At 40.3% G+C, this 26,978-nt stretch overlaps 1 protein-coding gene across 5 annotated transcripts in view; it reads left to right on the forward strand.

Moving 5' to 3' along the window:
• Positions 1 to 26,659, forward strand: part of FBN1 (fibrillin 1) — a 143,512-nt gene extending 116,853 nt beyond the window's left edge. For 2 of the 5 annotated variants that reach the window (XM_085070585.1, XM_085070586.1), the window contains exons 41-60: positions 1,245 to 1,370; positions 2,135 to 2,257; positions 5,042 to 5,167; positions 5,884 to 6,000; positions 6,373 to 6,501; positions 6,776 to 6,895; positions 7,367 to 7,492; positions 9,452 to 9,601; positions 10,963 to 11,028; positions 11,726 to 11,842; positions 12,198 to 12,317; positions 13,931 to 14,053; positions 14,479 to 14,610; positions 15,213 to 15,338; positions 15,878 to 16,084; positions 16,677 to 16,802; positions 17,017 to 17,139; positions 17,986 to 18,102; positions 18,878 to 19,006; positions 19,816 to 19,967. In XM_085070585.1, the coding sequence (XP_084926711.1) occupies positions 1,245 to 1,370; positions 2,135 to 2,257; positions 5,042 to 5,167; positions 5,884 to 6,000; positions 6,373 to 6,501; positions 6,776 to 6,895; positions 7,367 to 7,492; positions 9,452 to 9,601; positions 10,963 to 11,028; positions 11,726 to 11,842; positions 12,198 to 12,317; positions 13,931 to 14,053; positions 14,479 to 14,610; positions 15,213 to 15,338; positions 15,878 to 16,084; positions 16,677 to 16,802; positions 17,017 to 17,139; positions 17,986 to 18,102; positions 18,878 to 19,006; positions 19,816 to 19,952 (2,540 nt within the window). In that variant the 3' untranslated portion in view covers positions 19,953 to 19,967. Of the gene's footprint in view, positions 1 to 1,244; positions 1,371 to 2,134; positions 2,258 to 5,041; positions 5,168 to 5,883; positions 6,001 to 6,372; positions 6,502 to 6,775; positions 6,896 to 7,366; positions 7,493 to 9,451; positions 9,602 to 10,962; positions 11,029 to 11,725; positions 11,843 to 12,197; positions 12,318 to 13,930; positions 14,054 to 14,478; positions 14,611 to 15,212; positions 15,339 to 15,720; positions 15,785 to 15,877; positions 16,085 to 16,676; positions 16,803 to 17,016; positions 17,140 to 17,985; positions 18,103 to 18,877; positions 19,007 to 19,815; positions 19,968 to 23,179; positions 23,412 to 24,454; positions 24,630 to 25,380 lie in introns of those variants that run through there. The other 3 variants (XM_085070589.1, XR_014854299.1, XM_085070587.1) reach the window with 3 other exon arrangements.
• The last annotated feature ends 319 nt before the right edge of the window (positions 26,660 to 26,978 follow it).

Raw genomic sequence — 26,978 nt, forward strand, 5'->3', positions numbered from 1 at the left:
ATTTTTAAAGAAGTTACACAAATGTACAATATTTATTATTTACAAGGTCATTTCTTGGAAGCAAACTTTCCCCTTCTAGCTATTAGCATTAGTCCAGATTGTTGCAGACAATTGGACTGTTCATCAGCATCAGCAGGGAGCCCTGGGATCTTGCTAACATGCACAGGTAAAAGCTGCATCTGCAGCATTTGCCATGTACAAGGGTCCATGTCCCTTACACCTGCAGGCATGGGATCAAGGTAGAGCCCTCGCTGCAGGGACAGTGCTCTGTGCACTATCTAATCTTTGTGTACAATCCAATGGTGTTACTCTCTGTTTGGATTAAGGTTCTGTATAGTTGCTCCAGGTGTTTGTTTCAGAAACAGAAATAGTTCTATTTTCCTCATCCCTTGAGGACTCAAAATTACAGAATCTAATGTAGAAAATGAAGGCTTGGATCCAGCAGCAAAATTTTGAAAAACAAAACAATACCACAACATTATCTGATGGAAACTCCTGTTGGCTGATAATTTCCCACCATATTCCATGACTGTGTACCTCAGTGCATATGGCAATGTTTACTGAAGGCAGAGGCTTTGGAGGAGTCTCTGAACTCTCTCATGTCAGAATATTACGATGTGTAAGGACCCAAAAGGCAAGCCATACAATTGTAATAGCAGCTGGGTTTTTTTCTGCCAAAATCAGTTACTTGACTGGGGTGTATATAAAGCATTTGTAAGCCCTGGCTGCCTGGCTTAATCAATCTAATTAATAGCATGTTGGCAGCACTTCAAATGTTACCTGTCATTGGCACTTTCAAACTGTTACATAAAACCCTGAAAGTCTTTTCAGATTAAGAAGGTTAAAACAGTGCAGAACTGATTCTGATTTGCATTCAGTCATGCTCTCCTGTATTAAACCACAGACAGTCCCATTCTCTCTCTGTTTGGCTCTTCCCAATGACTCCCCTGTGACACTCAGAAAGGTGATGAGGTTCATCAGGGCTGTGGGTGGGAGACATGAGGAAGGACATGTGATACCCTGTGTAGCAGGATATACCTTCAGTACAGTGAAGAGTCAGAACCTGAGAAAGCAGGAAATATCTACATTTCCACAATTTGGAATGACTCACTCACTGTTCAGTTGGGAAGACTGATGCTTGCATTATATGTTTGATAATTATCTTAAGGGTAAATGCATAGGACGTAGTCTGTAGCAGAAGATTTGATAAAGTGCTGAAGTATTAAAAAAAATTATTCTTGCAGATATTGATGAATGCAGAGAGATTCCTGGAGTGTGTGAAAATGGGATCTGTATAAACATGGTTGGCAGCTTCCGATGCGAGTGTCCTGTGGGTTTCTTCTACAATGACAAGCTACTGATCTGTGAAGGTACAGTGCTCTTCTCATTCAGAGAAATGGTGTTTCACCAGCTGGCAACTCAGACACTGCCAAATCAGAGCCTTGCTGGGCATCTTGAATGAGGGGGAAATACTGTTATCAGTGTAATAAATCTGTGTTAATTCAGACATTTTGAATTCTCTTGCATAGAAAATACCAGATTTGCCATCAGACATCTGAGGTCTTGAAGGCACATGAGTCAGCAGTCATGGGAATAAATACTTTTTTTTCACACTTGACAGCAAAGCCAAGAAAAAAATAGTAGTCTTGAGTCAGATCATGAGCACAATTTTTTTAATTCCAAGGTTTTTTTTTTCCTAATGGAACAAATATTTTTGTTAAAAAAAAAAAAACAGATGATTTTTTTTCCCAGTTTAAATATCCCCTAACATTTTATTAGTCAGTTTAATGGAGAAACTGAAGATAGCATAGGAATTGCTGTCATTTTCTGGTGTGGGTTACGACTGCTGACAACTTGGGTGCTGCAGGCAAGGCATTTAGAGCTTTGAGTAAAAGCATCTTCTGTAATGCTGCTTCTGACTGAAACCCAGTTACATTTCTAATTGTAATTGGAAATAAAGTTCTCTCTTTGCAGCAGCTGAAGTAAGGAAAATTTATGAAATTTTTTTGCCTAAAGCTTTGTGATGATGTTTACATTGAAAGCTACTAATATCTTTATTCTAAAACAATGTGGTTTTGACATCTTTCCTCTGCCAGCTTAATACAAAAATCAAATTCCTCTTTTGTCTTGACAGATATTGATGAATGCCAAAATGGACCAGTTTGCCAGCAAAATGCAGAGTGTGTGAACACAGCTGGGAGCTACCGCTGTGACTGCAAACCTGGGTACAGGTTCACATCCACGGGGCGCTGCATGGGTGAGTGCCTGGGGAGGGCTGTGCAAACCAGGGGATTTTAAAGTCTGAAGAAAGTATCTCTCCTCTTCAGGAAGTTGGTGTTTCAGTCTTTTAGGGCACCCCATAAACATTAAGGTAATTCCAGGGCCATCCCACAGATGTATAAGGGGGGTTAAAAACCTAAGTAGGTGCTTGTCTTTTGCTTTATCCCACCAACTGCAAGCATTTTTCTTAAGCTCTTGTCATGTCTAGGGAGGGAAGACCAATTGATTCACTACCTTTCTGTATTCTGATTTTAATTCTGATTTTCTATAAGTGTTTTAGCAATTTGTTTTCCATTTGTATATTTAAAAAGAATTCACTGCCTGTTGGAGTCTCTGCTGATAAGGCTGACTTATCTGCTTGCCTGTATGCAATAACTGATTTGAAAAGCTTAGCGTTGAACTTTCTAATTTTGATACAGATTTAAACAGGTCTCATAACATTATTTTTAAATACTCACTGAGTGGGACTGCAGATTTTCTAATCTATTTGCTTTTTTCTTATAATATCTTAGTCCAGAGAGGCATTCATGTTATCTTGCTCACTGGAAGAATTGCTGAGATTTTAAAGACTGCAGTGGGCCAAGCTGCTGTAAATATTATATACTATATACATTTCTGAACAAAATAAGAATTACAACGGAAGCTGGTAACATTTTCCTTGGGTTTTTGTTTCTGAGTATTTGAGTTTTAGGAAGTGCACTTTTCCCTGCAGTGCAGTTTTTCATTGTTTTATGTGACCCTTGAGGGAAAAGGGTGTAGGGGAAATCAGAGAACTACTATGAGAACTAAAACTTTGCTTTGTTAAGCTATGCGGTGGCACATGTAAATATTCAATATGTTCCTAATGTAATTGTTGTTGTTAAGAGTTCATTACAGGAGTACAGGAAAAGCAGGGGAAGGTTCTGATATGGGTTACAATTCCAAAGATGAATTGGCACAAGCAGTAATACTTCCCTGTATTTTGTTCTTATTTTATGTTTGATGAAAATAAAGTTACACAATTAGAGTCAAAATAAGAGTGGTTGATAAAGTACGTGATCCAGTAAAGGAAGGAAATTCCCAACCACTCTGCTGGGAGCAGAGAGTTGTCAGCACCTTGCAGTATTGGATCAATCATGCTACTGCATGGAAGATGATCACACCCTGGTAGTTTATGTCAAAACTGATATATCACAGCCACTGGTACTATGAGTACAGCATTTATCTTACCTTCAAAATAGCATCCTTCTGGTGCTATCTACTGTGGTAAAATAAATAATTTTTCTTACAAATTGTTTTGGGCATCACTATTCATTTGCCCACAAAGCAACAGAGAGTCATAGTTTTTTCTTTTGTCTCTGCTTCCCTGAGCTGTGGAGATTAGGAGTTCTTAGGACAGCATTGGCTTTCCTTCTGCTTCCTTCAGACTGCAATTAGCAGTGCTATCATTAACAACATTGGGAGAGCTTGGTCCTCAGTGCACACCCATCCAGAGTTATTCATGGCCCCTTGTGATGCATAGAGGTCCTGGGAATGGGGCTCTCAGGATTGTTGGTGTGCTGATTGTCTGTGTGCCAAGTACAGTGCAGAAGAGAGGCAGGAAAACGAGATTTTGTACATGAAGTTCTTACAATTAGGAGCAACTTGACTCTTACTTTAGCAATGACCTGGGGATGGTTTGCTGAGAAACTGCATCTGCTTGGCTTAGATTGCGTATGAAAGAAAATTACTGAACACTAGAGAGCCTAATCAATTTTAATACAAGCTTATGGCAGCACCTCAGTTCTCATATTCTGGAGCTGCAGCATAGAAAGGAAGGAAGCATATTGTATCAAACCAGCTCTTGGTGGTGATGAGGTCAACAGAAACACCTCATTTGATTCATGTTTCTGATTTGTCATGGAAGAAGCTATGCCAGAGAGCAAACATCTTGTTTGTTAATATTTTGTTTCATTTATTATTGGTCGAATCCTGGGTTCTGCCTAAAAGCATTTGTAATTAGAGTAGCAGGAAGCAGTCAGCTGTTGAACAAGTATAAGAGATGCCCTGCTCTTGTAAAGCAGCAATCACATGCTGGCAGGGGAGCTGTGCCCCTTCTATGCAGAATTATACAAAATACTCTCTGACTCCATATAGCAATAACTCTTCTTGCTGTTTAAGCCCTGTCCAGTTTATAGGATCACCACATTTCATGGATGCTACAACACATGCATGTGTACCCATTTTATCTCTGCATGACAAGTTAATAAATCTGCAGTGTCTTTTATCTTTCTGTAAGCTTAGTGAGAAAAGTGTGGTGTTCATCTTCCTTTCCATTCTGTGTTATTTCCATGAGTTGATCATGCAGTTTGTGCTACAATCAAATGTAGCTAAATGCAAGTCACTGCTTCCATGAGAAGAATGCAGGCTGTAATTAATATGCCTCTTTCATATCTGCTGCAGTCAATATAGAGCCCTCAGACTCAGACCCTTTCCAGTCTCATGTCATTGACTCTATTTTTCAAACCCACAGTGATAATGCTTTCCCTCCAGCAAGAATTTCAGTATGCTAAATATAATTTTTATGCTAAATTTTTTTCAGGTCTACAAATATTGGAAAAGATAATTTACATGCAAATAGCCTCTTTATGGGATTTACTTAGTAATGTTTTGGTCATTAATAAATTAAAAATACTATTTTAAGTTAGGCCATGCACTGGAGACTGTCTTGGTTTATGCTAATGCATCTTTCCAGACTTGCAGTTTAAAAGCCTTAACTTTCACTGCACCTCTTTGTTTTCAGATCGGAATGAATGTCAAGAAATTCCCAATATCTGCAGCCATGGGCAGTGTATTGACACTGTTGGGAGTTTCTACTGCATTTGTCACAATGGATTCAAAACCAATGATGACAGGACAATGTGTATAGGCAAGTACATCAAATTAAAAGGAATTTAGGCTTCCATTAAGATAGTTACTAAGTCTGTCCTCTCTGTAATAACGAGTTGCATTACAATAACTGAGATTGTGAGCCATTTACCACTAGATGAAGGTGCAAAACTGGCCATTAGAGATGATAAAAAGCTGATAATGAATGAAAAGCATCTAATTAAAGTAGAGTGAACTTTAAAATTACATATCCTGTTTAATGAACTGCTAATGGTTTCATTTTTAAAGAAAATTTTTCATTCTTTGAATATTCTGAAGCATCTTGTCCCATTTATTCCTTTAGGCAAGAAATTTAATAGATTAATATTGCAATGCATCAGTTGTATGTGGCCTGCTTGTTAATACAGTGAATGAAGGGTAGATTTCTTGTCAGAAAAGAACCCTTTACAGAAGCAGTCGTCTTCATTAACAAGGGAATTTTATATTTAACCCATTCACAGCTGTTGGTTGTGTGTTGTATAAACAAAGTGAGATTTCAGAATGCTTACAATTAAAGACAGCCTAACACTTACTTTGGGAAGGGTGATATAGGAGCCACAGTAAAGCAGATGATTGTTGGACCCTTGATTATTTTTGTAGATAGTAATATCAAGTGTGTAAACCCATATAAAAGCTTCTTTTTGGGACATGGGACAACCCTTTCCCCCTCTATTCACTCTGTTGGCAGTGGATTATTTCTCTTCTGTTCCTTTGTAGATATTAATGAGTGTGAGAGAGATGCCTGTGGCAATGGAACCTGCAGGAACACCATTGGCTCCTTCAACTGCCGCTGCAACCTGGGCTTCATCCTCTCTCACAACAACGACTGCATAGGTAAGGAGTGCTGAGACCAGGCACGTGTTCCTGAGACTTTCTGCTTCTCATAAAAGTACCATAAGTACTGTCTTCCCTTTTGTATGATCTGCATGATTAGAGACAAAACTCTATTCCTTCATTCTCAAAAGGCCTCTTTGATTAGGCACTGCTCTCTTTTTTAGAGCTGCTTCAGTGTTGGCACGAGATACAGGATCATTCAGTTTTTACTCCTGCCCTGACAATTTTATAAGATAGTATTTTCTCGTCGGTTGCTTTTGAAATGGGACTGTGTTATCAGTTAATTGTTGATATGGTGGAAACAGAAATCTCACCTACCCGATTTCCATTGTTGCTGATGTTTCTGACGGTTTTCAATGTTATTTTTCTTAGATGTGGATGAGTGTGCAAGTGGAAATGGAATGCTCTGCAGAAATGGTCAGTGTGTGAACACCATCGGCTCCTTCCAGTGTCTCTGCAATGATGGCTATGAGGTGGCTCTGGATGGAAGGACTTGTGTTGGTGAGTGCTTTCTTTTAGGGCTGAGTAAAAGTGCAGCAAACCTTGAGCTTAGTGAAACAGCAGGGTCAGAGAGAACTGTCACACTGCCATCATTGTACCTAGCAGAAAAAAACAATGACAAGAAGACAACAAGATGAATCCCCTCCTGCTCCTGGAAAGTTCCACCTTCAGTTTGATGGAATCAAAATTAAAGCAGCCTTAGTCAGAGATTTATTTAGATAAATCTCAATAAATTAGCAGTTACCTCAAGTACATTGACTTTCTTTTTTTCTAGATATCAATGAGTGTGCACTGGACCCTGGAAAATGCTCACCAGGCACATGTCAGAACTTGGATGGCTCATTCAGATGTATCTGTCCCCCTGGATACATCCTGCAGGATGACAAATGTGAAGGTGTGTACAGAACAATCTTTTTCTGTCCCTTTCTTAGCTGCTCACAGTTGTTACCTATTTCCTTTGCATTTAAATGTGAATAAAGTTTAGTCTTTGGTAGCAGTCTACAGTTATGAACTGTAGCCACTAATAAATCTCTCACTTCCTAGAAGGAATCTTACTAACATTTGTTTGAACCAGAACTGCTTGCTCTGAACCCTAGAAAAATATAACCCCAGGCTATTTCCTTGATTTTGAATATATTTGAATATATATTTGATATATTGAAGTTTGCCCACTGCATGAGGATTTGAAAACTAACTCTGGATTTTGCACTTGGATTACTGGTTCCTCTTTCTGTCCTTTTTTGTTGGGCTTTTTTGTTTGTCAAAAATGATAGATATCAGCAATGATGTAAAATTGCACTTTATGTAGTACAGCTGCCAGTGTAAATATTATTATTTCTCATCTCTTTAATTACTTTTTTTACAGACATTGATGAGTGTGTGGAACAGCCAGAAATTTGTGCCCTGGGCACATGCAGCAACACTCCAGGCAGTTTCAAATGTCTGTGTCCAGAAGGCTTTGTATTGTCTTCCACAGGAAGGCGATGCCAAGGTAAGTTCATTCCTATTTTCTGGCATTTCAAAATTTGTTTGCTGTTTCATAAAAGCCTTATTGGTGAACTGTTTCTAATACAGCCAGAAGACTCTGGACTCAAACAGTGTTTTTCACAGGGAAAACATGATAATTCTGTAGCTGGGGCCAGGTTCTGTCTTGCCCTAACATCTGTTTGTCATTAAACAAAACATTGCAATAAAAGGGGCAAAGATAATGTTAAATGCACCAGGTTAAGTGAAGAAATTCTGTTGTCCTGAAATCCTTTCTTGCGCCCCTGAAAGAAGTACTGGTGCTACCTGGATTCTATGTAGGCAGTAACATGACACGGGGATGAAGCATGAACACAGGAGGAGACTAAAGGCAGCATTTCCACTTATAAGGCTGTCCTTAGCATTTACAGTATTCATCATAACACTTGTTATATGCTGTTCCTCTCTGCAAACATGTGGGTGGAAAATGTTGGAAAAAATTTGCAAAGAATGTTGTGTGGACAATAAGCACTCATCTGCTTAGGGACATCTGAAGTGTCTTTTGGCTTCCAGATTGCTGCACACACAGTTCAGAGCCTGAACTTGGGCATTAACAGATCAGATGCTAAAAGCTGAATGCCTAGTAATAAAAAGCCACAGGTTTATTTTGTGTATAAAGAACAAGCAGAACAAATTAGGGAGTGAGTTACTTTAAAGGCTTAGGAGATGATTAAATAGATATAGCCTTAAATGTCATATACACTGTGCACAGTGGGAACCACTGATGAGTAAGACCTTTATAAGGACCTCTGTAGTTTTGCTTGGCAGAGAACAGTGATGCTTGTTGACACCATAGCAAGTTCTTCACTTCACAGTGGGCTAAATGAAATTGTGGTTTTGGTAAAAATGAATCCAACCTGCAGTAAACATTCATCCAAGTCTCCAAACCACCATGCAGTTTGGCACAATTACTTCACTCAACTTCAAGAAAGCAGCATGGATGTTTTAGCTGTGTTTATGTAGCCTGTATAAATGAAGTTTCTTCTGTCTGAGGGTATTCTTTTCTTCAGGTAAGAAGAAAAACAATCACAAAAAAAATCAAGAAACAAAATAATAAAAAAGAATGCAGCCCAATCTTCTACTTTTTCAACACAGGCCACTGTTTCACACAATGTCAGAGGAAAATGCCCACTTGTGTGTGAACTTCAAAAGGGCTTCTCTCCATGCCCTAAGGACTGTTCTTTTTTTCAAGTATCTCAGGCCAAACAAAGTTTTGTTTATAACTTCCCATTACCTAGGACTTTGTTAAAACCTGGACACTGTCCAGCATTGATGCTGCAGCCAGAAAACTGGATGAGCAGCTGCTTCCAGAACTGCCCTGCCGCTGTCCTCCTGCCAGCAGAGAGAGCTGCCAGCTCCCTGCCTGCTGGATGCTTGTGGTCTGTGATCTCAGCTCTGTCCAGCATCCTGGTTACCCAGCTTCAGGGAGGAAAATGTAGTGCCACTGGGACAGTTTGCTCTGTGTATACCTCCGGAAGAATGAGGAAGGAAAGGGCTGTTGAAAATTGCCTCTATTTTAGCACTACACAATATTGTCACTGCAAGTTGATGAAAAACTCTTGACTCGAGTGATTCTTACTAGTAACAGAATATAAATTCATAAGGCAATATTCAGTATTTTCAAAGAGGAGTGAGGATAAGAGGACAGTACAGTACTTCATTTCTGCTCAACTAAAGAGAAAAACCCTTCCTTTTCCATGACTGAAGTAGGAAACTATCCCATAGCTTTTCTTTACTGAGGTAGGGAGTTTCCTACCTTATTCAAATCTTCCACAGTCAGAGACAATGATGGTCCCTATTAATAGCACAAGATGGAAGTTGGGTGTTTTGGTGGGGGGCATCCTGTAATATTGCAGTGAACACCTCTAAGGGAACACTGTGCCAGAGTTACCCTAACTGCTCATAACAAGTTTTTTTCTCTATGCAGATCTGAGAGTAAGCTACTGCTATACCAAGTTTGAAGATGGAAAATGTTCTGTGCCAAAGTCCCGAAACCACTCCAAACAAGAGTGTTGCTGTGCCTTAAAGGGACAGGGATGGGGAGATCCCTGTGAGCTTTGCCCAGAGGAAGCAGATGGTGAGTTACTGACTAGCTTACCATACTGCCTCTCTGAATGGAAGGAAGATTGGGATTCTTATTAGAAGGAATTTTGAAAAATTATTTTCTAAAGGTGTTTAACCTTAGTAATTGTCAGTGGTCTCTGTAAAGTAAATGCCATTGCAGTCTCAAAACCCATGTCCCTTGGATTGTCAGGTATCAAACATATACCTTCTTTGCATATAGAATTGCTACAGTGATTAGGTGCTAGGTATTTTGCTATCGAGGTATCACATACAGAAAGTGGAAAGCAGCAAGTAGGTCCTTGATAGGCTCTGAGTGGCAAGTCCTGCAAGACAAAATGGAATTCTTCTAATTATAAATAGGTATAGGAAGAGGTGCCATAAACATGAAATCTGACTAAAATAAAACTCCAAACAGTTGAACTAGATCTGAATCTGAATTTCATTATTAAGAAAATGTAAATTTGGAATCTTATCAATATGAATGACTTGAAAAATAGCAGGGAATAACAAAATTCAGGCCTTGAGGAAGGAAAACCTCCCTGCATTGTTGCTAAAGAAACACTTTTCTCTGTTAGTATCCTTTTTAAGACTGAGGAAGTCGACATCAAGCAACTCAACAGGCCTCTGTAGCATCGTGGTGCAATTTGCTGAACGGACTTTAATTCGTGCTGACAAATGCGGTTAACAGCATTACTGGTTTCAGCAATACATGATTGCAGCTCATTTCATTCATTAGTCATGTAGATGTTTCGCAGAAAATCCTCACAAAAGCTGAGGTTAGAAAAGAGAATTAGAAGTGCCAGTTGCAATATTCCTCCTAGGCCTATTGCCTGTGCATGTTTCATTCCTTTGACGTGGACAATGTGCCAGTTGAAAAGCACAGCATATGTTGCAGCATTTCCTTGAAGTGTCAGCACATGTATTTTTCACAGTCCAAACTCTCTCAAAGGATACTGAGGCCCTTTTTCTCATCTTTTAAAATAGAAATAGCTTTAAGATAGCTGAGTCTGGACCAAATCATGCCTTCTTTGGAAAATGCAGGAAATTTTTCTTTTACAACAGAAAAAAATGCAGTCACTTCTGTTGATACTTCTAAAATAGAAATTCTGCATTAGTTTGTTTCTTAAGGAAGTTAAATAGTGCTAATTATCCACAGGATTTTACACATATGCATACAGGAGGTCAGATGAAATGTAAAGCAAACATGCAGTTTTTGCATTAATAAAAAAATCATTTATGTATTTACATACTTTATTTCTGGACCTGAACATGAGGAGGATGAACTGGTAGCAGTGGTTATGTGTAGCTTGTGAGTAATGCTGATTGCCTAGGTAGAATTTAACATATGGTTTGATTTTTATGGGTTTTTTACAGAGGCATTCAGACAGATTTGTCCATTTGGAATTGGCATCCTTGTTGGACCTGGTGATGCAAGGCTGGGTAAGTGCCTGAACTGCACAGTGCCATTTTTGCATCAGTGTCCCTTTTCCACCCATAAGCCTTTCAGCTGAGAATAACACCTCTGCAACAATTTCCAAAAGCCATGAATAGTGGAAAATTCAATACCTCTTTTTTTTCCCCCCATTTTTTCATACTGATTTCACATTCAAACTTGAATATCTCAAATAGAAATTAAAACTTCTTTTAGAGTTAGGAAACTTACGTAGGATCTAGAGAATGGATCTAATGTCACGTAGCATACTTGTCGTTTCTTATACAATATGTGTAGCCTGCTTACAGTAAATGGTTTTAATCCTCCAGAAGTGCAAACCACAGTTTCCCAGATTCCTTCAGTACATTCTGTTCTCTCCCAAGACAAACAGCACTTCAGCCTTATTGGCAAAAGTTTGCATTTAAGGAGCACTGGATGACTACTGCTTTTCATATCTGCTGCTCTCCCTGTAGCCCAGTCAGAGAGGTTTATATATGACATTTAGAATCAGTTTCTTTTCTGCATTCTGAAAGCTGGCCTGCAAAACAAATTTTGTGCCCTAATCCTAATATGTCAGAATTTAAATATTAGTATTTTTTTTGTGATCTCAGGAATATTTCTTGCCAGAACACTTGTTCTTTGAGAGAAGTCTAAAAGCACATGAAGCCAGTTGCACTTACTGTGTTGTTTGTATTTCTGGTTAAGATGTGGATGAGTGCCTTGATCCTGATAACTGTAAATTTGGGCAGTGTATCAACACAGATGGGTCTTTCCGCTGTGAATGTCCATATGGCTACATCCTACAAGGAGCAGAATGTGTGGGTAAGTATAGCTGTTCCAGCTTCCATTTTAAAGATTTTCCTGAGTTACTAAGTATGGCATTGAGGAGCAGTGGGGCTGTTTTATTCTAATATTGTGGAGTCTCCATCCCTGCTGGTGCTTAAAACCCGCCAGGGCAGGGCCTGAGCAATCTGCTCCAAGTTGGTCCTGCTCTGGCTGAGTGTTTGACCCAGATAACCTCTAGCAATCCCAAATTATCCTAGGAGTCTGTTGTTCTAATTCAGTACTTTGAGTTCTTGCATTTTCTGTTTTTCTGGTTGTACATCAACAACATAGATTTTATATCATTTTGGTTGTGTATAACCATGTATTCTTGCCTTGATCTAACTACTTGCAGATACTGATGAATGTGCTGTTGGAAACCCGTGTGGAAATGGAACTTGCAGGAATGTGATAGGAGGTTTTGAATGCACTTGTGTAGAAGGATTTGAGCCTGGGCCAATGATGACCTGTGAAGGTGAGACTCCCATGTGTTAAGGACTGTTGTTGTAGTTGTGTTCCCTGATTTTGAAAACAGTTGAGGGGAGTAACACAGCTTTAAAAAGAAAATATGGACACTTGGAGCAATACGTCTTTATGTGAAAGAGAAAAATGGGTTCCTTCCTGTATCTACCTTGAACTGTAGCGCATTTTTCTGACTGGAGCTGGGGTGGATGGGCTTGCAGGTGGTGTCTACTGAGGGACTGCCCAGAGAGGAGCATGTTGGGGTGCAGTCTCTCCAGAACAGTTCCCAGAAGTGCTGCTTACTGTGTGTATGGTTTTTGCCTACCTCCTTGAGTGAAGAGACTCGCTGTGGATGATGAAAATAGGAAATTGGCTGCTTGAGTGAGTTAGGAAAGAAACAGGGAACAAACCAGAAAATAGAAATACAATACTCAACAATTATCATGGTAACTCTAGGTTGAATATTTTTCATGCTTTGGTGTCTCATTTCGAACATTAAAATTTGAAAATGCACAAAGGAAAGAGAAATAAGGAAGATCAGTGGTATAGAAGGGACACTCGGAAAATAAATTAGAATTTTTCAGTGTGGAAAATGTGGTTGAAGAGATATATGATTTTATAAAGCCACAAGTGGTAAAGGTACCAAAAATAGAGGGAACATGTTAGACAAACCAAAGCAAACATTTTTATATGCATGGTACTTACTTGAGTTGTGGAATCCTTTGCTGCAGAATATTAGTGAGGCCACAAGTATAAATTGACCCAGAAAGAGATTATACAAATTTGTGTGGGAATCCATCAATGGAAATTATGCTTGATAGTTTGGTTGTGGCTTTTGGCTGTGGAAGGCCTTAAACTGAGAGGCTGTATCAGGGGAAAGATCTGTGCATACATGGTATGAGGTTTTTAATATTCACCTCCTCCTGTTACAGCCAGAGAGAGGAGAATGTCCTAGGACATTCTGACACTCCCCTCTGACCTGACACAGCTGTTCTTACATTATCTGCCATAATCTATTGCTTTGCAAGCCCATACAAAATAATGCTTCTCTTTTTGCATCAGATTGCATTAGTTATATATGCAGTTAGAGCTTCATTCACTTCCCTGTGGAATATGGGTGAAAGCTCAAATTGCAGAGGAGGAGTTAGCAGAGTATCACTACATAGCAGTACTTACTCAGGTAGTCCAGACCATATGTAAATGCACTTCAAAATAATGTTTCTAGTAAGGATATTGTCTTATGGAATTCAGTTTATGAAGAAGCTGAATTAGTGCAGGTAGAATTTAAATAACCAATCAAAAAACCAGAACCTAGATGTGGAAAAGATACAGTTTTAACTGAGCGAGTATTTTGGCAACATGGATCTGGAAATTATTTCCATTGGCTGCTTGCTGTTGAACTTATTGAAACTTCAGGTAGCTGTGCAAACATCCTGGTGTGTCTGGTGCCTGCTTCTCTACAGAAATCCATGAAGAGTAGAACCATGGGTCCCCTACTATTCAAATGCAGCCCTCAGTAAACTGGGATCTGTGGTATTGCCTGTACCTAAAACATGTGCACTCAAGTCTGCTGAGTTTTACACAAGTGCTTCCCTTCCCCCATGGTCTTTGTCGCTCCAAATCCAGATGTCAATGAGTGCATTCAGAACCCTCTGCTCTGCGCTTTCCGCTGCGTGAACACTTTTGGATCCTACGAGTGCAAGTGCCCCGGGGGGTACGTTCTGCGAGAGGACCGGAGAATGTGCAGAGGTAAAGCTTCTACCAGACCCTCACAGTTATGAGATAATGATTTCAGTTCCTGCAGGGGCAGGGCTCTGACTCACTGCACTACTGGGCCAGAGTTTTAATCCCAGGAAGTAACTGAGTCAGAAAGAATTTGGGATGAAATTCTATGGTTTGCATTATGCACTTGATTGTACTAGGCCTGTCCCGCCAGTAAATTTATACATCTGCCTAAAGTGAGGTCATATCAGATGATGTGCTTTTGTCTTGCCCTAAAAATGGGCATTTGGGAGAAATCAATTTGCTCAAGGCTAGTATATTTTATGGTTGGTTTAGAACAATAAATGCATGTGTAGGGTTTGATTACAATTTAGATTCCAAAGTCAGAATTTACTATTGTGAATTTCCAGGATCATCTCTCTATATAATAAAGTCTAAACCTTATGTTTTAGATCAGAATGAGTGTGAAGAAGGAATTCACGACTGTGACTCGAAACAGATGGAATGCAAAAACCTAATTGGCACCTATATGTGTATCTGTGGGCCTGGTTATCAGCGCAGACCAGATGGAGAAGGCTGTATAGGTAAGTGACACTGAAGTGTTGAAGCTTGTGAAATACACAGTTCCTCAGCAGAGCTAAAAATTTTGGATTTAACAAAGTGTTAGGAAACTCAGGGGAAGAGTTGCACAGCTGCCTGTGTAATGGATCTATTGGTGCTGTACACACTTGGTTTTGCTGTTCAGGTGTACACATCTGTGGGCAGTAAGTAGAAAATGTGGATGTGGGTGCCCTTACAATCAGTTTGTACTGCTGCTGCTGAATGCTCTGAGGACAGAAGGTGAGAGTTTGGGTTGGTTGCTGTAAGCTTATCTCTGTTAGCATGAATGAGAGTAGATCTGAATATTTTTTAAAACTTGGATGGCATTCAGAAGTGCAGCTGTAATGATGAAAAATTTTGAAAACCAGTGCGGAATGTACTGCAGATATGTATAACAGTTGTGAGCTAGATCAACTTCAGAGGCCATCTTTACTCTGAAGATTGAATAAAAGAACCTTTAAAATATAATAAGAAGAAAAAATCGAAGTTTAACCAAGCAAAACACAGCATAAGAATTCCAGACATCTCTTACCTGCATTAATCTAGTAATGGACTTGATTTTTGTCATCAAATTTCAAAAACACAGATGAGAATGAATGTCAGACCAAACCTGGGCTCTGTGAGAACGGCCGTTGTGTGAACACTGTGGGGAGTTACAGGTGTGAGTGCAACGAGGGATTCACCGTCAGCGACACCCAGGATGAGTGCCTTGGTAAGTCCCAGCTAACACCTGAATGAGCTGGCATTTGCACAGCAGCATTTAGGGTTGAAATTAATCTTAGAAATGTATGGTGAGAAAACACTCTTGAATTTACTTGCCTTTGGGAAGGGGCCTTTGTAGGAAGTGTCCTCTTGCGAGGTCCTTCTCATGCTCACCATACCCCTGCTTCAGTCAGTCCAGCTGGGTTGACTTGCTGTGAAAGCTGACTGTTCCATGGTTTCAGTTAGCTAGGAACTGCTCTGACATTTCTTTGGTCCTGATTTTCAGCCAGTCCTTTTTCTCTAGGTTCAGACAGAAACACATATTTTTATAAGCATATTATATCTTCTAGTCTTCCACCTTTTGCTAAATTTCTTGTCTTTGTTTCCCTTAGATGTCATTCTCTCGTTCTTACTGCTGGTAGTCTTTCACTCTCAGTTCCACAGTCTCAGGGTGAAGTATGCCCTTTCTGTTTTATTTCTGACTAAATTCCTCCCTTCCCTCTGGAGGTCACAATTAGGATTCTCTGTGATGTACAATTTGTCTTCCAGACAACAGGGAGGGCTACTGCTTCACTGAAGTCTTACAAAGTATGTGCCAAATCGGATCGAGCAACAGGAACGCTGTCACCAAGTCTGAATGCTGCTGCGATGGTGGCCGAGGCTGGGGGCAGAACTGTGAGGTCTGTCCCTTCCCAGGCACCGTGGCCTTCAAGAAGCTTTGTCCTCATGGCCGAGGATACACATCTAGTGGAGCAGGTACTTTTCATTAAATGCTCTCTTAGACAATGCCAAATTAAGTGATAAATTATTAACTCTCTTTTTGCATATTTGAACACTGTAAGGTCCTAAGTGTTTTGGATATCAGCTGAAATTTTCTGAGATTTTTCATGTTGACTGAGTATAGTCCTTTGGGAGGAGAGTCCACAGCCAAAGGCCCTGGATGATGAGGCATCCATCCCATCTTGGCAGATACTTGCTTTATGTCCTGGTTGACTGACATGCTCTCAAATGGGAATTTGCACTCTCACATCTGAGTGTGTTGCAGGGACACGTTAAGAGCTATTTGTATACATGAAGGCAAAATGATGTTTGATTTGTGGAGGCTGACACATGATCAGCTCCAGTTGTTCCCTTCCACTTACAGCTTGTTCATTGCATAAGAAAGTGAGATTAATACTCCATTCCGTGTTTTTACACTTAATATTTCTCCTTAAACGTGTGCAGTATTTCACTATTTTATATAATTATTTTATGTATGGTTTGGGTTTCTCTGTGTCAGGTCACAAGAATCTATTGAAGCTGTACGAAAGTTTTGTTCCACTGGGAACTAACCCTTGTTTAATTGCAGATATTGATGAGTGCAAGGTTATTCATGACGTCTGCCGCAATGGGGAGTGCATCAATGAGAGAGGATCTTATCGCTGTCTTTGCAATCTGGGCTATACTACAGACATCACTGGCACTCTTTGCATAGGTAGGTTTTTCATTATGGTGTTTGTATACAAAGTTTATTACTAAGAGAGGACTTGAAAGAGAAAATAGAAAAATTTTGAAAAATGAGAAAATAAAATGTCACTTGTTAATGCTTTGAGGATTTGGATTTCCTTCTGATCTATCCTGAACATTTTGTAAAACATTGTCACAAATCTAGGTTATCAGCACTGAGGTATCTGTTTTTCTTCTTGTAGATCTGAATGAATGTAATGAGTCTCCAAAACCTTGCAATTTCATCTGCAAAAACACAGAGGGGAGCTATCAGTGTTCATGTCCAAAAGGATACATCCTACAAGATGATGGGAGAAGCTGCAAAGGTAAAAATCAAGAAAAGAATTTACTGTAGAAACTCTGTTTCACAGGCAAAAATGAATGCAAGGACATTTAAATGATGCAAATCTGTCTCCTTGATTCATGTATTTCCACTAAAGACAGGGGAAGTGACCTATGTAGGATGGAGCTGGTGTTTCAGTTAATTCCTTCTTAATTTGGATGAACAACAAATTGACAGGAATTTTTGCAGATTGGTGGCAGATGATCTTAAAAGATGTTGTAATTAATAATACATATGATTGTTCTCATTTCAGTAAGCATGTTGGTTTAAGCCATATAATTCAATGATAAATTAATCTTATTGGATGCAAGGATGAGCATGGTTTGCAGTGCATTGCCCAGCATCAACAGGATTTTTACCTACTGGTTTTGCAGCAGGCTGGATAAGGCACGGCAGTGCAGGAGAGATTTTGGAATATTCAGTAGAATTCCATATATTTATGTATCTTGGTAACAAAGATTTGACTAAAACCACACAAGTTAGAGCAGCAATTCCAAATTTGGCACGGAGAGTGACAGTGTACTTTGTTGTTAGCATTTCCGTATTTCTTTTGGAGTAAAAGTGTGCTTTAGTGCAAGGCCATTTTCCAGTCTGCCAGGTCTCATGAAGATGGTGACTTCCCATTTATTGGCTAAGCAGACATTAATTATGTCACAGCAACTTTCAGACAGATGAGAGTGGTGTCTGCAATTCAGTGTTAGCATGGACACTGTGTAGCTCCAAAGCCCCATTCATTACATGTGGGGCTTTATTTGCTATTACTTATTTGTAATCACTTCTTTCTGAGTCCAGGGAACATAAGTGAAAGATGTTTTCTCATTTTTTTTAGATCTTGATGAATGTGCAACAAAGCAGCACAACTGCCAGTTCCTTTGTGTCAACACCATTGGGGGGTTCACTTGCAAATGTCCTCCTGGATTCACTCAGCACCATACAGCCTGCATTGGTAGGTGACGTGGGGAGGTAGAGACAGATTTGGGGTTTATTACTGACCCTTACTCCAGAAGCAAAGTAGCAAGGAGGTAAAATCATCTTCCTGAGAAACCAAATGGGAACATAGGCCAGGTTCTGATCCTAATCCCATCAGAGCAGAAGATGCAAAGAGGCTCCTTCCTCCTCCCTTCCCTTGCTTTCATAATCTGTCTTTGAATTTTGCACTTGCCAGAACCAGCCAGTAAAAACACCACTTTGTAATTCTTGCCTTACCCTTTCTTATCCATTGAGCAAAAAAAATAGTTCTGTTTCTCTTCTTGTAGCTCATTGAGATCATGTCAATGTTCTTGAAACAACTATGAAATACACATTTCTGCAGCTGTCCTCTGAACCCATACCCACTGGCTATGTGGAAATGTTAAACTAAACTGCTTCTTCCTGTAAAACACACTTTCTGCTCTGCAAGCTAGATCCTGTTTCTGTGTCAGTTTGATGATCCCGTGGTATAGGTGTGAATTTGGGGGTGTTTGGAGACCAAAACATCAAACTCCACATTCTTAGTGAAGAAAAGGAGTGTTTCCCTTCTTGTTACTTTAGTGTTTCTAAATTCAAAAGAAGGCAGTGTAAGCTATCCTGTAGTGCAAACTGAGAACCTGGGAGGGCAGTGGGATACCTGTATTACTGATGTGCCTTTACCTCCTGCCACAACCCCTCCATAAATAGTGTGGTAAAAAGATCAGTTTTGAAATGACAACTACAAGCTAACACTGAGCTTTGGTTTCCTTCAGACAACAATGAATGTGCTACTGAGATCAATATTTGTGGGGCAAAGGGCATTTGCCAGAATACACCAGGAAGTTTTGTTTGTGAGTGTCAGCGTGGCTTCTCACTTGATCAAACTGGGCAGAGCTGTGAAGGTGGGTACAAAACAGTGCATTTAACTTGGCCTTCTCTTGCTTCCTTCATCTTCTTTCAGCCATACTGTCATCCAAAGAAGGGCCTATGGAGTAAGCAGCAAAAGCTACAGAGTAAGCATGTGTTGGTTGAAGGGGAGGGGAGTATGGAAATTGAGCAACAAGGCAGTATTTCTCTCCATGGGCCAGAAAAAATGGATATATTGCAGGATTCTAAAGAGCTGGACAGATATTTTCTGAGGAGACGTAGCCTGGAATGTTTTAATTCAAGTGTTGTAAGTTCAGTGAACTTCTTTTGAATGCTTCATGGGTTTCTGAGGGATTCATCAAGGACAGGAAGTCTTGCATCTCCAAGGTGACCTGCTAAAGAGAGAGTTCAAGGGCTTATTCCTTGGGTCTTTAGAGCCTTCTCCTGGGATAGAGTTTGGGTTGTTTTGAAAAGAGATGTCCTGGGATTTCTGGATTGGATGCCTGAGTAAAAGCAAGGGTCTGTCTGCTGTGGAGCTGGGACCCTTAGGAAAGCATTAGGGATCCCATGTACAAATGGCTTTCTGCTGTCTGCTCCACAGCAGAATGTAAAAACTGAAAATTGTGGCTGAATGGGAGCTTTTCATGGTTTTCAGCCCTGTGTTACTTGCTGTGGAGCCACAAATCCAAACCTGAAAGGCCCAAAGTGGTCAGGTTTTTGGAAGATGCTAAAATATATCTATATATTTGATAAGTGAACATATATGATAAGTTGTAACATGTTTTTCAAATACAGCATAATTTGAGCTTCTCTCCCAAAACTCAAGTGTGTCTCACCCTTTTAGATGTTGATGAATGTGATGGAAACCACCGGTGTCAGCATGGCTGCCAAAATATAATTGGAGGATACAGGTGTAGCTGCCCACAAGGATATCTCCAGCATTACCAGTGGAACCAATGTGTTGGCAAGTCACTTTTATAAATTCATACATTAAAATGCCTGTTACCTTTTTAGCAGCAAGAAGTAAAGGGCAGTGGTGCAGTTTGCCATACTTTCTTTTTCTGATTATAATTTGCTAAGCTCAGCAGAGTTTCATTACAAGTGTGTGCCCCTGTGAAGGCTGAGTGGCTATGAAGCACCCCTGTCCTGGTTCAAGAAGTGTTTAAGCACAAAGTTCTCCTTGAGGGTGCTAGAGGTTGTATTGACTTTGAGGAAACTTGTGTTACTCATACGTTTTATGGTCTGAACAAAGGAAATCTTACTCAGCTTTGCAATGGTCTCTGCTTAGACAAAGGTCCTGTCTAAGAGTGGATGGTTGATTGAGCCTGGCACTAAGAACTACAAGTTTGGATTGTTAAATTGTAAAATTCAACTTCTGGCCCAAAGCATCTCCAATTCTGTTAAAATCCTGCTTCATCTGTGCTTCTGTCATTCTTGTAACACCTACAGGAAGGCTGCTGTGTTTAAGCCCCTCCTCTGTACAGAATTAACAATTTGTCATATTTGAGCAAACCTGCAGCTGTCTGTCTAGAGATGCTTCCTTGAAGCTTTGGGATACAGTTTACAGTGAGTGCTTACAGGACAATTCTGGTTATAATTAACAAATGCTAGTGCTCATAAATTTACGTTAATAAGTAAATACACTGGTGAATTAAATGCCTATTTCTTCCCTATCTGGGCTTTGAGCCATCCCTATCCCAAGTCTTTGAGACCTCATAGATTGGGCTGCCTATGCAGCAGTCATGGGAAAAGACTGTTTCAGCAGTGTAATATGCAGCATATTCAAACTAGAGAAAAAGGAATAATTTTTCCTCTAGTGACAGTTATGTGCAGTTTTCATCACATTTAATGGGCTTCATGCAAGCTAGTCTTGTGTGGATACCCAGAGATGTGTTTGATGACCTCTTTGAGAACAAAGGGCTTTATAACTTTTTGTTTGGCTTTCTTTGCTTTCAGAAACATAAAAATGCTTTGCCTTGTTATCACTGTGGTGCTCCAGGGAGGTCTCTGCTTTTAATTGTGCTTACCAAACCTCCTGACATTACATGCAGTCCTTGGTGTGACATTTGCTTTGCTCTAGCACTGTATGCCTGTAACATACAGGGAATCAGGAGAGAACACAAGTGTATGGGGGTTTTGAATGCTAAATAAATTAGCAGAGTTTAGGGTTAAATTAGAATTTAATCTGCAGGAGGTTAAAAGGCCCCCAACAAACCAGCACTGTCGCATCTGGCTGTGGTAGGACACCGCAAAATATGAAAAATTGCAGAACTGAGTTTTGTGAGACATCTTGGCTGTTTCCAGGTCTTCCTGGGTGAAAGCATTTAACTAAGTGTATTTCCAAACCAGGTGTACACTGGTATTCCAGCTTATGATCCCACTGACTACTGTTCAGATTTATACAAGGAATGCCAGTTTCAAAATGCCCAAGCACTGGTATTTCCCCCAGTGAGAGAAAGGCTTCAGCCTTGGCACCAAAAATACTGATCCACCAGAAACTTCACCAGGGAAAACTCTTTGAGAGCCACAATCAGGGTAAGATTCAGCCAGCACTTCCATCGTCTTGGACATGGGGCAGTCCAAGCAGAAATCCAAAGCTGCAGGGAAGGAGGTTTGGGTCCCTGTGTCCTCATGGCATTTCTCCTTCCTGCTGAAGCTGAGCATGACAGAGCTGTGTGTTACAGAACATAGGAGAGCAAGGCTGGTGCCTGATTGCACAGCTTGTAGAGAGTCTGAGGGTCCCAAACTGTTTTTTTTTTTTCTTTTCTTCATATTTTTTTTTCCCAACAATCACCTAAAATATGGGAATTAACCTCACTAGTGTCCCCTTCCTTGCTGCTGTGGAGCGTGGTGAAGTGAGCATATCTGCTCTTGGTGCAGTAACTTCCTGTGGCCCAAACAAGTGTTAATGGTGTTGGCATAGTTGCTGTGAGGTGTGACAAATACTGAAACATTGCTCTGAGTTAATGGCAAACCCCTACAGGCTCTGGGAACACAGGATTCAGCCCCAGGTTTTAATACCTTGTGGTCTCCACATGTTCACATTGTACTGTTTGTAACTGTAAATTCTTAAGATACTTATCTGGATCGCCTGGGTGTACCACAGGGGAAGAATCCATGTGCTAGGTTTTTCCGTGACAATTCCTTCATATTCCTTGGCAATCCCAACTCTGCGAACAGTTTGTGTCTTTTTTAGCTTATTTAATGAATCGTTCAGGGATTTTTTTATGTTGCTGCAACACATTTAGATAATCACTGAAGAATGCTTTGGTTCCTCCCATGTCTTGTGCTGTCTGTGACTGCATACCCTGCCCAGGCTCTTCCACAGTGCACCATGTCGTGAATCAGGCTGCAAGAAGCAAAGGCATTGCTATTAAACAAAGAGACACATTGTTTGAAAAAAGACAATAATGCTCTGACTTAGTACTTATTCTCCTGTAACCTGGATGTTGAGGTCAGAGATGCTGCTCTGTGCTTCCCAGGTGAAATTTCTTATGTGTGCACACACCCACAGTGTACATACACATTTATCACAGAAAATGGGGAACAATAATATTCAGAACTTTTTGAAGCAATTTTCCGCATCAGACAACAAAAATCAGACAAGCTTCATTTCAAAAAGTAACCATTTTCAGTAAATAAGCCTGAACTGACCTCAAACTCCTACAGTGCCACCCTTGGGAAGTTTGGAAAAGGACTGGTTCAAAATGTATCAGTGTTTTGTATCTACAGCTACTTTTATTTTTACTTTACTGCTTGTTCCCATATCTTACCTATATCTAATATTTAAATGTGTGTAGGGAAGAATCTTCAATGCCTGGAAAAGGTGTCAGAGCTTGATTCCCTACACTTTTTCCTTTAATGTTGAATAGCACTATGAACAAGGGATTACTTGACCAGATTGTTGGCTGTATGAAATTTTATTCTTCTCAGTTATTTCTGGAAAAAAAGCTACCTACTCTGTTTCTCTGCTCTCCCGAGCATGAACTGACATGGTATCAAACATCTGTAGAGTAGCCCCAGTGTTACTGTTGTGTGGTTGTAGTCATCTCCTAGGGCCCACTGCTCCTGCCAAGGGGGAGGACAAGGCCAGTTCTGTGTGTCCATCTGAGGTGGCAGCAGGTTTAGCCAGGCACGACCTGTACAAGGGGTGGGCTGGACTGTACCTGAGGGTAAAAGTTAACATGGTTATTCTGCTTCTTTTCCAGATGAAAATGAATGTCTCAGTGCACACATTTGTGGAGGAGCATCCTGCCACAATACTTTGGGAAGCTATAAATGTATGTGCCCTACCGGATTTCAGTATGAGCAGTTTAGTGGAGGTTGCCAAGATATCAATGAATGCGGTTCTGCACAAGCCCCATGCAGTTATGGTTGTTCAAACACTGAAGGTGGCTACGTCTGTGGATGTCCACCTGGTTACTTCAGAATAGGACAAGGGTAAGGGATTCTCATTTTAAGCTAACAGATCCAATGGGACATAGTCCACTCCTTTCTTTGCAGTGTGGAGCAGTAGAACCAGAGGGATTGTCAGCAGTTAAAGAGGGATAGGACTGGGAAGGTGCTCGAGAGTTGGATGCACCTACTGATTTTGGAGACTTGGGGGATAAGGGAGGGTGGGGAAAGGTAACCATGGGAAAGGAGGGGTTTAATGCTTGAAACTGAAATTTGGTCAGGGCTACCAGGTTCAATCCTCCTATTCTAAGCTACTGCTTTCACCTCTCCTGTCCACCCCAGCAGCCTGCCAAGTGCTTGGCTTGGCACTTGGGAGCTCACACTCCTTGCTGTGATTCACTTGTCTCCTTAAAGAAGGAACAACAAAACAAACATTAATAGTAACACCCCCTACCAGCTGCAAAAAGATATTACATTATACAAGTGGTTTCACCTGCTGGTTGGAATAACAACTCTGTATGCTCTTTAAGTCCTTGTATATTCTATATATTTCTATTTTTCAAAGTAATATTTTTAAAAATAAATGTCTACTTTATAAAGAAAACCAATTTTCCCTTGCCCCAATGGGAGTGTTAGGGCTGTACATCATATAGAACCAAGCAACCCAAATGGAAAGCAGAAAGACCATGGCTTAAATTTTCTAAGTGACTAAAAGCTTTGGGATGCATTATGAAAGACCTCACTTTACAGGTTTTCCAGCAGTTGCTGAAAATTGGTCTCTTTAAATGTGTTCCAGGCTGGATAACAGAAATTGCTAACAACAAATCAGAGTTTAAGCCTGTGTTTTTAAGACTGTTAAATATTGGCAGGTCTCTCTCGGGCAAAAACCCATGAAGGCAGATTCTTGAAATAAGAGTGGCCTCATTGTGATTCAGTGAGAATTTTGTCTATTGACTTTAGCAGAAATTTTTCCTAGGAAATGAATGCAACATAATTGCTTAATTATTTGTACTTACAGTCCTCCGAATTCAGCTTTTGATAGGATCTATGTCTCACTGGAGTTAATTTTGAATTTCTTCCTTCCTCAGACACTGTGTTTCTGGAGTGGGGCTAGGCAGAGGTCAAGGACAAGAGCTTTCACTCAGTGGAGAAGTAGATGACAACTCCCTCTCTCCAGAAGCTTGTTATGAATGTAAAATCAATGGCTATCCCAAGAGAGGAAGGAAGCGCAGGAGCACTAATGAAACTGCAAGTGGAGCAGAGGTAATTGACCCTGTCTGGGGGGAAAGGATTTGTGGATGTCTTGGGAAAGCTGGACTCAGAAGGAGGTGTGTCAAGAGACAATTTTTCCCAATCAGGAAAAATCTACACCCTAAGGTAGAACAAAGCTGGTTTTGGATGTCAAGGTAGTGTTTTTGTCTCAGAGGTGATGCAGAGCTTCCCTTGCTTTCCAAATGAAAATGTTACAGCTAATGTGCTGCTGTCTGAAATGTTACCATCCAGTCAGAAGTGAAGGGTGAGGCTGCTTTTCCAGTGCTGTGCTGCACCTGCAGGCTGTCCTGCCTCCACACTTAAACTAAATGAATCTTGCAAAGCAGAAAATCCCCACTGAAATGCCGTGGCTGCCTGAGAGACCCTGCTCTCCTTCACATGTTGTTCTCTCAGCCTGTGGCTCCCCTGGCAGAGAGGAGGAGTGTGCCTTGTTTGCTCTCTTTGTAGGAGGCTGGTCACAGGTTCCAAGCATGCAGGGGCTTCATCTGTCAGGCAGCAAGGCCTGTGCACAGAAACCTCCAGCGCGTGTCTCAGGCTCCTCTTACCCACACAGGGCTGGTGACAAACACTGAACTTTGTCCCGAGGAGTGCTAGGTCCATAAGAGTGGATTGGATGGATGGTGTTACAGAACCTCCTTTTTAAAATTGTCTGATTAGTAATGAATGAGCTGGGCAAGAAACACAGAGGCACATATGAAATGCTCTCTGACAAAGCCAACTGACACCCTTTGTTCTTGTGCAGGATCAGCAGGAGCTGGAGCCGCCAGTCAGTCTCGCCAGCTGGGATATTGAGAAAGCAGCAGTGTTCTCCATCAACATCTCGGATCTCAGTAACAAAGATCGCATCCTGGAACTGCTCCCTGCCCTCACAACACTGACAAACCATAACCGATATTTAATTGACTCCGGAAATGAAGATGGTTTCTTTAGAATCAATAAGAAGGACGGGATAAGTTACCTTCATTTCACAAAGAAGAAGCCAGTGCCTGGAAATTATTCATTACAAATCAGTAGTATTCCACTCTATAAAAAGAAGGAACTTAACCAGCTTGAAGCGAAACATGACAAAGACTACCTCAGTGGTGAGCTGGGAGATAACCTGAAAATGAAAATTCAGATATTGCTTCATTAATTCATCAACCAAAGACCAAATAATTAAACCAAAGATAGATAGGTAGGACTGAATATTCCTCCCAATCAGATTCTCCATATCATAGGTACAATCTTACATGAGTACATTTGTATGAATGAGCACTATCTTATTGTTACATAAACAAGGTACAGGATGAATACATGAGCTCAAAACTACCACTTTCTCAGGCCTTTACGTGTAGCTGAGCTACCTTGATATGTTGAATCTTGAAAACTGGGACTTTTATCATTGGAAGTTGGCCACTGATGCTGAGACACGTCATCATTTCAGCAGAGGTACAAGAATGTGCTTTCAACTGATGGACAGCTCTATTTTTGTAATTCTTAAACTTCGCTTCTCCAACTACAACTTACTAGGTCAGCCATTTATGATATCCATTTGGTGCTAGTAAATTTTCAAACTAGATTTATAAATGCACTGTAATATTTACACAACTTAGAAGCCAAAATTGCCATTACTCAGTCTAAATACTTCAATCAACCAAAGTTAGCTCAGTAGTTTATCTCAGTTATGCCTATAATACATTACATGTAAATTAAGTGTGTGTATACTGTAATCATGCTATTTTTATCAATGAAGCATTCGTAAACTAGATTAATAATACCCTTAATGTGAGGGTTTGTAATGGTGCTTATAAGACCAACTACTTGTTAACTGTATACACAAACCTGATGATAAAGTTTCTGTGACTTGCCAAAATGCACTGAGGTCAGTAGGGACCATTAAACATTCTCAAAAGTCAGATGACAATCAGTGCCATCTTACACCATGACATATTGTAACATGTCAAGACTACCCATAGTCATTCGTATCAACAAGGGTTCAATGTCATAAGTGTCACAATAAAACAGTTTTTTTTTTTAGTTTATTCTGTGGCCTTGTGTTCTTGATAGAAGTGTGATAAACTGCATTCTTACACTTCAGGTGTTGTCAGTAGGGTTGTCTATGTATCTGTGTGTCCAGGTGATTTCTCCTTGAAGGTGCTGCTGCTGTTCATTCTTCATGCAGAGGAAGAGTAGAAGTACAGAAACCTTCACAAATCTAAACAGCAGTGGACCTCTCTTGAGTTACTGTCTGGCTCCAGAAAGGAAGTGAGAACATTTCCAATGATATGACTTGAGTAGTCCTGTCAATAAGTAATTTCATAGCCAAAACATGCAGAGGTGGATGTTAAATCATTATACAGA

Source organism: Lichenostomus cassidix, chromosome 10 (genome assembly GCF_008360975.1).
Source record: "Lichenostomus cassidix isolate B80296 chromosome 10, HeHo_3.0, whole genome shotgun sequence".
NCBI lineage: Eukaryota > Metazoa > Chordata > Aves > Passeriformes > Meliphagidae > Lichenostomus > Lichenostomus cassidix.